The sequence below is a fragment of the Bison bison genome, unplaced genomic scaffold (genome assembly GCF_000754665.1).
Source record: "Bison bison bison isolate TAMUID 2011002044 unplaced genomic scaffold, Bison_UMD1.0 scf7180017864135, whole genome shotgun sequence".
NCBI lineage: Eukaryota > Metazoa > Chordata > Mammalia > Artiodactyla > Bovidae > Bison > Bison bison.
Genome location: NW_011494707.1, coordinates 1,962,625 through 1,975,617, shown reverse-complemented (window position 1 = coordinate 1,975,617; position 12,993 = coordinate 1,962,625). Strand labels below are relative to the sequence as shown.

General features: G+C 42.8%; 1 protein-coding gene across 2 annotated transcripts in view; it reads left to right on the top strand.

Moving 5' to 3' along the window:
• Positions 1–12,993, top strand: part of SCHIP1 (schwannomin interacting protein 1) — a 62,962-nt gene that overhangs the window by 40,300 nt on the left and 9,669 nt on the right. For both annotated transcript variants that reach the window (XM_010839850.1, XM_010839849.1), the window contains exon 3: positions 10,732–10,849. In XM_010839850.1, the coding sequence (XP_010838152.1) occupies positions 10,732–10,849 (118 nt within the window). The remainder of the gene's footprint in view (positions 1–10,731; positions 10,850–12,993) is intronic.

Genomic DNA, 12,993 nt, shown 5'->3' with positions numbered 1-12,993 from the left:
TCAATTCTTCTGCACTCAGCTTTCTTTATAGTCCAACTTTCACATCCATACATGACTACTGCAAAAACCATAGCCTTGACTAGATGGACCTTTGTTGACAAAGTAATGTCTCTGCTTTTTGATATGCTGTCTAGGTTGGTCATAACTTTCCTTCCAAGGAGTAAGCGTCTTTTAATTTCATGGCTGCAATCACCATCTGCAGTGATGTTGAAGCCCCCAAAAAATAAAGTCAGCCACTGTTTCCACTGTTTCCCCATCTGTTTGCCAAGAAGTTATGGGACCGGATGCCATGATCTTAGTTTTCTGAATGTTGAGCTTTAAGTCAACTTTTCCACTCTATCAAGAGGCTCTTTAGTTCTTCTTCGCTTTCTGCCATAAAGGTGGTATCATCTGCATATCTGAGATTATTGATATTTCTCCTGGAAATCTTGATTCCAGCTTGTGCTTCCTCCAGCCCAGCATTTTTCATGATGTACTCTGCATGATGTAAATAAGCAGGGTGACAATATACAGGCTTGACGTACACCTTTTCCTATTTGGAACCAGTCTGTTGTTCCAGGTCCGGTTCTAACTGTTGCTTCCTAACCTGCATACAAGTTTCTCAAGAGGCAGGTCAGGTGGTCTGGTATTCCCATCTCTTTCAGAATTTTCCACAGTTTATTGTCATCCACACAGTCAAAGGCTTTGGCATAGTCAATAAAGCAGAAATAGATATTTTTCTGGAACTCTCTTACTTTTTCGATGATACAGCGGATGTTGGCAATTTAGAGGCACTCAAAAGAGAGAAGTTAAAAGTCAGCTGAATTTCTTCCGTCAAAAAATATCTAGGTGTATTTCCTGCCACTTTTTCTGTTCATGTATCTCCACATTTTTGTTTACAGAGTTGGAATCATACTATACCTATTGTTTTAGAGTTTGGTTTTTCTTTTTGACTTAACAATACATCAAGATCATTTGCCCATTTCATAACTGTTTTTACCAGCCATAGAATGGCCAATCATGTATTTCACCATAATATACTTATATCTCTTATCGTTAGACATTGAAGTTGTTTCCGGTTTTTTGTTTTTTGTTTTGCTTTTATTTTTTCATCTTCTCTTTTATTCTTCCATTCGTGAATTTATTCTAGCCTTGTTAAAGTGCCTGGCACCACACTCTCTTATAATAAAATGCCAGCTTTGTGACCTTGTATAATTTAATCTGTGAGCCTTGATTTTCTTATATGTAAAGTGGAGTTCATCATACTTGTTTTATGTGTATCTGAGAATTAGAGATAATATTTATTAAGTGCCTACAACATAGTAGATGCTCAAAAGTGGTAACTTTGTATTTGAGGATGTAGATGACTTAGAAATCATTTGGCTTTAATTAAGATGAAAGTGTACCACATTTGGCACTTAGGAGAGATGACTGTCTTATTCCATCATTATTGCAGTATCAGAAGAGGTCTCATTCTGGTCTTCAATTCATGCAGAAAATATTTCTGGTGAAAATGCATTTTTTAACATTAAGACCCTATAATTCCAAATGTAATTACATGTAAGTGGTCATTAGTGAAGGGACTAGATACTGATGTGGAATTAGAACCAGCAGCTGTCTGAGGAATGCAGGTATTTATGGCTCCCTGAAGAATCAGGCTAGGCTCCAGAGGCTGGCACTTCACCAGAGAAAAGCTGGTGAGTGCTAGTCTACCCCAGCCTCTTAAGTAGTGAGAAGACTCTGTGGAGTTGGATGCCCACCAGCTCTCATGTGAACACATACAGATGGAGGGTCCAGAACTAACGAGCCTTAGAAAAGAGAGCAGACAAAAGGTCTGCCCGAAACTGGGAGAAGAAAACCCAGAGAGGGCCGTCCACACTCTCCCACCCTCGGAGCTGCTTTCCTCTGCTTTTGCTGGAGAAGCCGGAAGCCTAAGTCCTGTAAGATGTGGGGTCAGGACAGGACATGAAGAGACATGATGGCCCCTGACCCCAGTCCCGTCTCTAGCACACAGTTTGAAACAACCCTTAACTTCCCTGACACATAACTGCTGGAGGGTTGGCTTTCCATCCCTCTCTGCATTTTCTCACCCCACCTCCAGTGGCCAGACGGCCTTTCTTCTGCAGTTGGCTCCCTGCTCATTTGCTCTTCTTGGTTAACACCTTACTTGCTAATTAACGTTCAGGTTAAGTGAAAGTGTTTCTTTTCTCATATGTAGGATAAGGAGTGTCTAGTAAGTGTTTGTTTTTCAGTTTTGTCCCAGTGCTTTATATATTCCACATTTCTGTTTGTATATTGTGATTTAATGATCCAAGCATTTGGTACCTGTTCAAAGACCTGGTTTCTCTTCCTAGATCAACTACCTCCATGATCCACTTAATTCAGGGGTTGTGAACTATAAAATGCCTGCATGGGCCAGGAAGAAGCTTGAAGGAATGAGGTTGCCCAGATAAAAGGCAATAGGTGGGACTGTAGGGAACTAGAAGGCCTGTGTCCTGGCCTGAGGAGGTGTGGGGAAGGGAGGAATGGGGGGGATCTTAGGCTCAGCACTGGCTGACCAGTGCTGTGGGGTTTTCAGAGATGTTCTTGCCTGATCACCGAATGAATGAATGAATAGTTAAACATCCCCTTTTTTCCTAATATACTTGTAAGCATCACTGTGTGTGTGATGTTATATGTTAGACCAGCAGTATTTGAACCTGTTGTAGGAATATCACTCTTTTTAAAAAGTCAGCTTAACTCAGCCATTAAGGAGGAATGAAATGTTATCACTTGCTGCAACATGGATGGACTTGGAGCGCATTAGATTCAGTGAAATTGTCAGACAGAGGAAGATGAATACTGTGTGATATCACTTACATGTGGAATCTTACCAAATACAGCAAACTAGTGAATATGACAAAAACGAAACAGACTCACAGTTATAGAGAACAAACTAGTGGTTACCACATTGGGCACCTCGGAGAGATGGCTGTGGGGAGGGGGAAGAGGGAGAAGCATCGAGGGGGAGGGGAGTAAGAAATACAAACTATTAGGTGTAAAATAAGCTACAAGGATGTAGTACACGACGGGAAATAGAGCCAATATTTTTATAGTAACTGTAAGAGGAGTATAACCTTTAAAAATTGTCAATCACTATATTGTACACCTGTATCATATAATATTGTACAGCAACTATACTTCAATTTTAAATTTTTAAATTTCTTAAAAGTCAAATGATCACCCCATGCATTACACAGTCTTTAGCAAAAGGAAGTTAACACAGTCCCACTAAAGTAAAATAAGAAATAGTATATTTTCACAATAACAAACATTGGGAAACAGAAACTTTGCCTTTCCTTTTCTGAATAGTAATTCTGTAAATCTCATGGTAAATGTCAATATGAAACAGTCAGTAGGGAAAAGAAGAGTGAAGAGCAAGGTTTGGGAAATGGGAAAGGTGTTTCACAATTTTCTTCTGTTTTTTTGGTCATGCTGCATGGCATGCAGAATGCTAGTTCCCAGTTCAGTCGCTCAGTCCTGTCCGACTCTTTGCAAAACCATGGACTGCAGCACACCAGGCTTCCCTGTCCATCACCAACTCCTGGAACTTGCTCAAACTCATGTCCATCGAGTCAGTGATGCCATCCAACCATCTCATCCTCTGTCATCCCCCTTCTCCTCCTGCCCTCAATCTTTCCCAGCATTAGGGTCTTTTCAAATGAATCAGTTCTTCGAATCAGGTGGCCAAAGTATTGGAGTTTCAGCATCTGTCCTTCCAATGAATATTCAGGACTGATTTCCTTTAGGACGGACTGGTTGGATCTCCTTGCTGTCTAAGGGACTCTCAAGAGTCTTCTCCAACACCACAGTTCAAAAGCATCAAGTTCCCAGACCAGAGATCAAACCCATGCCATCTGCAGTGGAAGTTCTGAGTCTTAACCACTGGACCTCCAGGGAAGTCCCCAGCAGCGCTTCATTTGAACCCACCTCAGTGCATCCTATATAGACACCATCATACACCCCATGTATCTAGAACTTACCCAGACCTCAGGTGTTCCCACATTCCTTCTTCATGACAAATTCTTAGAAAAATGAAATGTGTTTACAGCTACCCTTGGTTAATTACAGCATACATTTTATATTCCATCTCCTTTGAAATTCTCATAAAACAGCAAATGTAGAAAAACTTTATGTAGAAAGCCTTTGAATAATGCATCAAAGATCCATTAAAATAAATAAAGGTATATTTTAACAGCCCAGCCACAGACTAGTTGGGAATACTGAGTAATGAGTAACAGCAGAGCCAGAGGCTCTCACAACCACAGTGATTTTGGACAGAAGATAGCAATGCATGTTTGAAATGCCTAGGCGTTTTCAAGTTCCCTTTTACTCTGTTTCTTAAGGAAACCATACAGTTGCCTTGAAATTATAGGCAACTACAGGATTAATACATGGGCTTCCCTGGTGGCTCAGCCATAAAGAATCTGCATGCCAATGCAGGAGACTCGGGTTTGCTCCCTGGGTCAGGAAGCTCCCTGGAGAAGGGAATGACAACCTGCTCCAGTATTCGTGCTTGGGAAATCTCATGGACAGAGGAGCATGGTGGGCTGCAGACAATGGGGTCACAAAAGAGTCGGACACGATTTAGTAACTAAACAAAAAACAACAACAGGAGGTATATGCGCTTAAAGTTACATTGCCATCACAGGCAAGACTTGATAAATCCACACCTGAGATTAAGTGCAGTATGGGGGAAAGGCCACTGGAGGTACAGCCTGTAGTCTTGCTTTGTAACCTTTCACCAGTTATCTGCTGCCACAGTGATGATATATAATAAAAAACCCACCCACATCAGTGGCATCAGATGATAAGCATTGATTTCTACTGCTGGTCAGACCTGGGTTCACATGGGGCTTCCTCCTGGTCTTTGGTCAGCTATGGGTTGGCAAGGTGCTCTACTGCTCTTCACAGCTCTCTCAGGTGCCTGGGGCCTCAGCTGGGACAATTGCCACTTGAGCTCTGTGCTACAAAGCCTGTCTTCTGCCAGCAGGCCGAGCCGGACCTGGGCATTGGCAGCTTCCCTGCAGGGGGAGACTCAGAACTCTAACGCCATCACTTCCTCTGCACTCTTTTGGCCATGGCAGATCAGGAGGGCATCCCAGGGATCAGGAGATAGACTCTACCTCTGGGTGGAGAAGCCACAATCTTATTACAGAGGGAGCAGACAGAGGGAAGAGAAGAATTGTGACATTTTAACAATCAGGCTGTTACAGATCAGGGGCAAGATATCTGAGTTCTTTAAGTAACCCCTGTCTTGCCCATTCCTGGAGAGGGAAATGGCAACCCACTGCAGTATTCTTGCCTGGAAGATCTCATGGACAGAGGAGCCTGGCGGGCTGCAGTCCATAGGGTCGCAAAGAGTCGGACATGACTGAGCGACTGAGCACGCCTTGCCCGTAGTCCACAGATGGTTGTTCAACCCAGGGCAAGAAAGTAGTGAACATACTTTTAAACTCACATTTAATGCAACTGTCCAGGTGAAGTTAACCAACGTGTGGTGTAGGGTATAGAACAAAAGAATCTTAAACATTTCTGTGTGAATGCGGGAAGTTTCAGCTGGTGCTGAAGATTCCTGTTTCTAAAATTGAGACACACCAAATTAATTCTGGGTTTTGGAGCTGGCCATCACATCAGGCCACTCTCGGTCATCGAAACCCAAGGCCAGGACAAAGGCTGGGTTTCCAATGCTGCTGCCCCCAGTAGAAGTCACAGCAAACTTTAGGACCAGCCATCACTTCTTCCAGGGAGTAAACTGGTCTTTTCCTTGTGTTGTGAAGGGAAAAAAAGTATTATCTTTCTACCAAATGTTATCACCAGGTAGCTAGGTTTCTTAGGAGGTAAGATCTTTGCTACTCCATCATTCTCTCAATTCTGTGTGTTTTTTCATAATATGTCTGGTGATGGTAATGAGAAATCAGTGCAAACATTTTCTAAGTAACAGTTTGCTGCTGCTTAGTCACTTCAGTCATGTCCAAGTCTTTTCGACCCTATGGACTGTAGCCCGCCAGGCTCCTCCGTCCATGGGATTCTCCAGGCAAGAATACTGGAGTGGGTTGCCATGCCCTCCTCCAGGGGATCTTCCTGACCCAGGGATTGAACCCAGGTCTCATGCACTACAGGGGAATTCTTTCCACTTAGCCACCTGGGAAACCCTATATATGTAAATGCTATGCTGTGCTTAGTCACTCAGTCATGTTCAACTCTTTGCAGCCCCATGGACTATAGCCCGCTAGGCTCCTCTGACCATAGGGATTCTCCAGGGCAGAATACTGGAGTGGGTTGCCATGCCCTCCTCCAGAGGATCTTCCCAACCCAGGAATCGAACCTGAGTCTCCTGAATTGCAGATTCTTTACGATTGAGCCACCCAGGAAGCCCCAAGTAACAGCTTCCCTCACTATGAATGCCAAGAGGACACTGAGGCTGAACAGCCTCTCAACTAAATGCCTTCCTAATTCTGGGTGATAGGAACTCAAAAAGCCACATGAACTCACAGGGACGTCCAGAAGACACACTTGGTCTTTTTATCTCTTTGCATTTCTGGGCCTTCTTCATCTAGGACAGCCCCTTCTCAGGCGCTTGGCTCCCTGTCAGTAACCCTGGACCAACAGTATGGTTGTTCGTGGCATAAGGAGGAGCAGTTCCTGGGGTGACCAGGACACAGACCTTCCAGAAATCAAATCCAAGGCAAGACACATGTCAAGCAGCCTTTTGCACGTAGCAGTCTGCCAAGCGCCACTCCAAACATCAAGTAACCTCGAATTGGATGCTTTCAATTATACACTAATTAACAAGAAGAGGACGGTGTTTTGTTTTCACCTCAGACTGTGCTGGAGAGATCCAGGCAAATTAGCCCCCCAACTGCTGGAATTTCCCAAGACTGTGTAGCCTTGTTGTGAGTGAGGCCCCACAGTAGTGGGAAGGACAGAGGCCTGGGCTCCAGGCGGCCAGAGGAAGAGCCTCAGGGCGGCCATGCCTCCCCAGGGTGGGAAGGGGCCCCGAACAGGGGTCATGGTCCCCGACCCTGCAGCACAGAGAACCTGAGCAGCACCAGGGGAGCCCACTCACCCTACAGCCCGGCCGCTGCTTGGAGCTGTGGTCGAGTCTTCCTAAAAGCCGCCTTCATCTTAAACACGCTTAAAGGCTAAAGGCAAACAAATCCTCCTTGAAACCCGAGTCTGTTTTAAGATGTCTTTACTAAAATCCCTGCTGAACTATTAGCTGCTGTGTCATATAATTTCCTTTTCCTGAGAGTAACATTCTTGATGATTACCGCTACAAGGAATTATAAGGCTCGCCCTGTAAGAAGGTCTGCACGGCTTCCCACGGTGATAATGTGTTACTAAGGCGATTTTCTGAATTTCTACCTGAGGTGTTTTTTTTTCATTTTGCTCCAACTACTAAATCCTTCCCTTTTTTTTTTTTCTTTGCCTTTCCTGAGTTAGAAACCCTGTGTGGGATGGTTGATTTAGGTCTAAGGTCCTTAGCACAAAGGTCAGTTTGGGGGCAAAACATCAGAATTTATGATCAAGCTTTCTTCAGAATGAAATATATTTCTTTGGATGTTTTAAACTTTATTTTGCAATGGTATTATAGGTAATTTTGTGTGTTTATAATCTGTTTATGTAGTATCATCTACTCTTCAAGACTTTATTCTAGAAATAGGAAATACTATATAATTCTAAAGGAGATCGGTCCTAGGTATTCTTTGGAAGGAATGATGCTAAAGCTGAAACTCCAGTACTTTGGCCACCTCATGCAAAGAGTTGACTCACTGGAAAAGACTCTGATGCTGGGAGGGATTAGGGGCAGGAGGAGAAGGGGATGACAGAGGATGAGATGGCTGGATGGCATCACCGACTCGATGCACATGAGTTTGAGTAAACTCTGGGAGTTGGTGATGGACAGGGAGGCCTGGCGTGCTGGATTCATGGGGTCACAGAGAGTCGGACACGACTGAGTGACTGAACTGAACTGATATAATTCTAGATTCAAATTAGGTTTAATTTGAAATGTCTTTATTTTAAAATATGTCTGTTTTTAATTTGCACTTTTATTTCCCACTATTGTCCAATTCATGGATCTTGAGTTTTATTGTTAAAAATGGTTGACTTTTAAAAAAATTTTTTACCAACTACAAACAATGAATTTTAAAGCTTCATTTATATGGGATCAAAGGGTAACCTGAACATATTAGATTACTCCAGAAAAAAATATTCTAATGGAAGAAAATTGAAAGGAGACAAGTTCCATCTCAATAAATGTTCAAGCTGCCTAACAGTTCAAGTCAGCTCAGGACGCTCTCAGAGAGTCAGTTGTGCATCAGGAATTGCTGTGACAGGCCAGGTGTTCAAGTACCTGACTTCAAGGGTCTCTTTACAAAGTCACATCACCTTTAAAATCCTGTTCCATTCATTTGAAATAATTTTATCATTCAAAAATGTATATAGTAACCTATTTATAATATGCATAATATACTAGTAAAGCATCTGTGTATGTATAAAAAAAAAAAATCCTGTGTTCCTTTGTGTAGGCTTTCAGAAAGTAGAGAGGAGGATGATGAACGCGTAAAAACCACCTGTCCTATGCCAGCTCTGAGCTAAATCCTCTCATCTTTCTTTGTTGTTCTGTCACTCAGTTCAGTTCAGTCACTCAGTCGTGTCCAACTCTTTGTGACCCCGTGGACTGCAGCACGCCAGGCCTCCCTGTCCATCACCAACTCCTGGAGTTTACTCACTCGTGTGGATTGAGTCGGTGGTGCCATCCAACCATCTCATCCTCTGTGGTCCCCTTCTCCCACCTTCAGTCTTTTTGTCGCTTGGTTACGTCCAACCCTCTGCGACCCCATGGACTGCAGCACACCAGGATTCCCTGTGCTTCACTATCTCTTGGAGTTTGTTCATTGTGTCCATTTAATCCATTGAGTCCACCAACGCATGTCCATTTGAGTCGGTGATGCCATCCAACCATCTCGTCCTCTGTCATCCCCTTCTCCTCTTGCCTTCAGTCTTTCCCAGCATCACAGTCTTTTCCAATGAGTCAGCCCTTTGCATCAGGTGGCCAAAGTATTGGAGCTTCCTTCTTACAAAGTACTAAATTAGACACCCTGTTTTACAGATGAGGATACAGATTGAGTATTGTGCTTAGGGAATGAAGTGAGAATTCGAACCTAAGTCCTGCTGATTCCAAGCACCCTCAGCTGATCACAGAAGAACCTGTCACCTTCTGCAGCCAGCCCTGGGCCTGACTCTGCTGGCCTGCACAGGAGGGTGGGGAGCAACAGAATTGGACCTACTGAGAGAAAGGCTGCATTTCCTTCCTGGGGAAATAAATTGGGACTCTCAGTAATCACAGAAGTTAACAACAGGGGGCAGTACATACACGTAACAGTGGTGCCTGTGTTAAATCAGTACTTTTTCTGACTTCTGCATTGTTTTCAATCAAACCAGTGCTTTCAGTGAGTCATCTGAGCATTTTGTACAGAGCATCCCTACCCACTGGAATTTTTTAAAAATGCAAATTTCAGCTATCAGACGAGTTGATCTTTGCGTCTCTCACTGTGACAGTAATGCCAGAGCAGATTCAGCGTCCACTGTTCTAAACCTGGCTTACACTACCCTCCTTAGGACCCCTGCTGCTTAAGGAGTTTCTTTCTGCTTTTTCTTTCTCAAAGCTTACACACAGGCTGGAGACACTACGGATGCTTCTTTTTGCCTCAAATAGAAAATAAAAAGTGCTTCTTGAAAAACTCTTTGTTGTTAAAGTCATGAAATGTGTTGGCCTTCAAATGAGCATTAGGACACAGAGTTGGATCCTCAGCCTGGCTGTGTGTGTGGCAGATACACAGCCTGGCGGCCCTTTGTGACCACATTTCCAGAAACATCCCTCCTGGAGCTTCCCGGATTCGCCACAAACATAATGAACTCCCAAGACATCTCTGCCTCTGAGGCTCAGGGCGCCAGGTGGTCTACAGAGCCTTGCTGTGTTCCAACGTTGTGCCTTTATAACTAGGTTGGAAGTTTCCTAAAGTTTCTCTAGGGTGAACCTCTGGTGTGTTTTTTTTTTTCCTTAATGACATAAATGAGCTCCCTCAGTTGACTTTTGGCAACTGCCTCAAATAAAATTTTCCTAACGCCTAATCAGCTCTGGCATTATTGTCACAGTGAGAGATGCAAAGATCAACTTGTCTGATAGCTGATCTTTTTCTATTTGAGGCAAAAAAAAAAAGTCTTTTTTTCTGAGAGCTCTGGCCCTGGGATGCTGGGTTTAATGAGCATCTTTGGATTGTCCCCATGGGGCAGAACATTAGATGACACCAGGCAGCCCTGTTTGGCTGAGGATCCATTCATCTTCATCGACAAAAATGTAAACTCAGTGTCTCAACACATTTTTATCATGTACCGACTATTTGTTTGGTATTGTGCCGGGTGCTATAATGTGGCTTGAAATTAGTTTTCAAACAACAATGAATTTCTGTGTGGAAAAAAGCTACTACAATAGGAGTTAAAAGTTATCACCTTACTGTTTATCAATGTATCTTTCTTATCCTCTAGTAAAAGTTACCATTTATGAATTGGGCATAATATTGATCACTCACTGCTCCCTGTGAAGAACACATTAAACTGCTTTCTCTAGCAAAACCAGACTGTTTTTGGATGCTGCCGGATAACAAATAGCTGAGTGGAATTAGTGTTCTGTTTGCTTCTGCCCAGCCTGCAGAGTGGGATGAACCTGCAGATTTGCTTTGTCAACGATAGCGGCAGTGATAAGGACAGCGATGCTGATGACAGCAAGACTGAAACCAGCCTGGACACCCCCTTGTCTCCCATGGTGAGTCTCCAAGCTGCCACTGAGGTTCAGAGTGTGCTTTCCTGGTCACTTAGCTTCTTTTCTATTGTTGATCAGGAACAAACATTGCAGAGATTTAAAAACAGATGTCTCATGACATTTCTTAACATGTGAAGTGTGAAAGTCACTCATTCATGTCTGATTCTTGCAACCCCATGGACTGTATGTAGTCTACCAGGCTCCTCTGTCCATGGAATTTTCCAGGCGAGAATACAAGAGTGGGAAGCCATTCCCTTCTCCAGGGGATCTTCCTGTCTCCTGCACTGCAGGAGATTCTTTATTGCCTGAGCCATTGGGGAAGCCCTTCTTAACATGAGATGCTCCTAAAATTTGAGTGATTGAAAACTTAAAACTGTGATCTGAGGATACTTAAGTTCTGTTAAAGTTAGCAACTACTTTCGTATTAAATCATCAAGAAAATCACATAGGCCCTAAAAATTATAAAAGAAAATATGCTATAAAAAGGAATGAAATGGTGCCATTTGCAGAGACCTGGATAGACCTAGAGACTGTCATAAGACTGAATTAGTCAGAAAGAGAAAAACAAATATCATTTGTTATATTATTAACACATAATGTGGAATCTAGAAAAATGGTATAGATTATCTTATTGCAACACAGAAGTAGAGACACAGATGTAGAGAACATCTGGATGCTGGAGGGGAAAGGAGAAAGGGGGTGATGAATTGGGAGATTGGGATTGATATATATACACTACTAGCTGTAAAGTAGATAACTAATGAGAACCTACTGTACAGCACAAGGAACTCTACTCAGTGCTCTATGGTGACCTAAATGGAAAGGAAATCCAAAAAAGAGGGGATATATGTAAACATATCGTTGATTCACTTTGCTATAGGGCAGAAACTAACACAATATTGTAAAGCAACTATATGCCAATAAAAGTTAATTTAATGCGGTAAATAAAAAAATAGAAAATGTGCTAGATACCATTCCTTCCCCACTGGTCTTAGAAATATGAGCATAGACTAGCAGTGGACACATTTTAAAATACCACTCAGAGAAACCCGAAAGATAATGTGGGTTAAGCATTGCTTACTTTTCCTTGCGGGGTTTCCCTGGTGGCTCAGCGGTAAAGAGTCCGCTTGCCAAGCTGGAGACAAAGGTCAGATGTCTGGGTCGGGAAGATCCCCTGGAGAAGGAAATGACAACCCACTCCAGTATTCTTGCCCATGGATGGAGAAGACTGGCGGGCTACAGCCCATGGTGTCGCAACGAGTGGGACTCAACTTAGCAACTAAACAACACTTTTCCTTGCACACTTATATAAAAGATGGCTTGATGATCCTGAGTGCTTGTTCCTGAATTTCTTTACTCTCTGGGAGCTCTATCCAGCACCTTTCTTATCGAAGACCAACTAACAGGAAACTGTGTTAGTTGTTAAGTACAGTGCCACATGAGAACTTCTTTGGATAGCTGAGATCCTGTCCACTTGGGGAGTAACACACCACCTTAGCTCTGGGTGAAATATTTTGCTGTAGTCTGTTCACTTCAAGAAAGTTTTGAGAGTAAGAAAGAAAAGTCTCAAGTTTGTTATAAATATATATTTTCCCTATTATTAATTATGTTACTTTTTATGCTAAAATCAGCCTTTTATTGATACTACGGAGATAAACTACCTTTGAAAATGTTACTTGCTAAAAAAGAGGAGTGTATGTATATATATACACACATACATATAACTGATTCACTTTGTTGTACAGCAAAAATTAATACCACATTGTAAAGGAACTATATGCCAATAAAAATTAGTTAAAAAGTTAAAAAATAATTATATTGCTGCTACTGCTACTGCTGCTAAGTCGCTTCCATCGTGTCCAATTCTGTGCGACCCCAGAGATGGCAGCCCACCAGGCTCCCCCGTCCCTGGGATTCTCCAGGCAAGAACACTGGAGTGGGTTGCCATTTCCTTCTCCAGTGCATGAAAGTGAAAAGTGAAAGTGAAGTTGCTTGTCATGTAGGACTCCCAGCTACCCCATGGACTGCAGCCCACCAGGCTCCTCCATCCATGGGATTTTCCAGGCAAGAGTAGTGGAGTGGGTTGCCATTGCCTTCTCCAATTATATTGAAATACAATTATTAAATATAAAGTAGCAAATAAATAA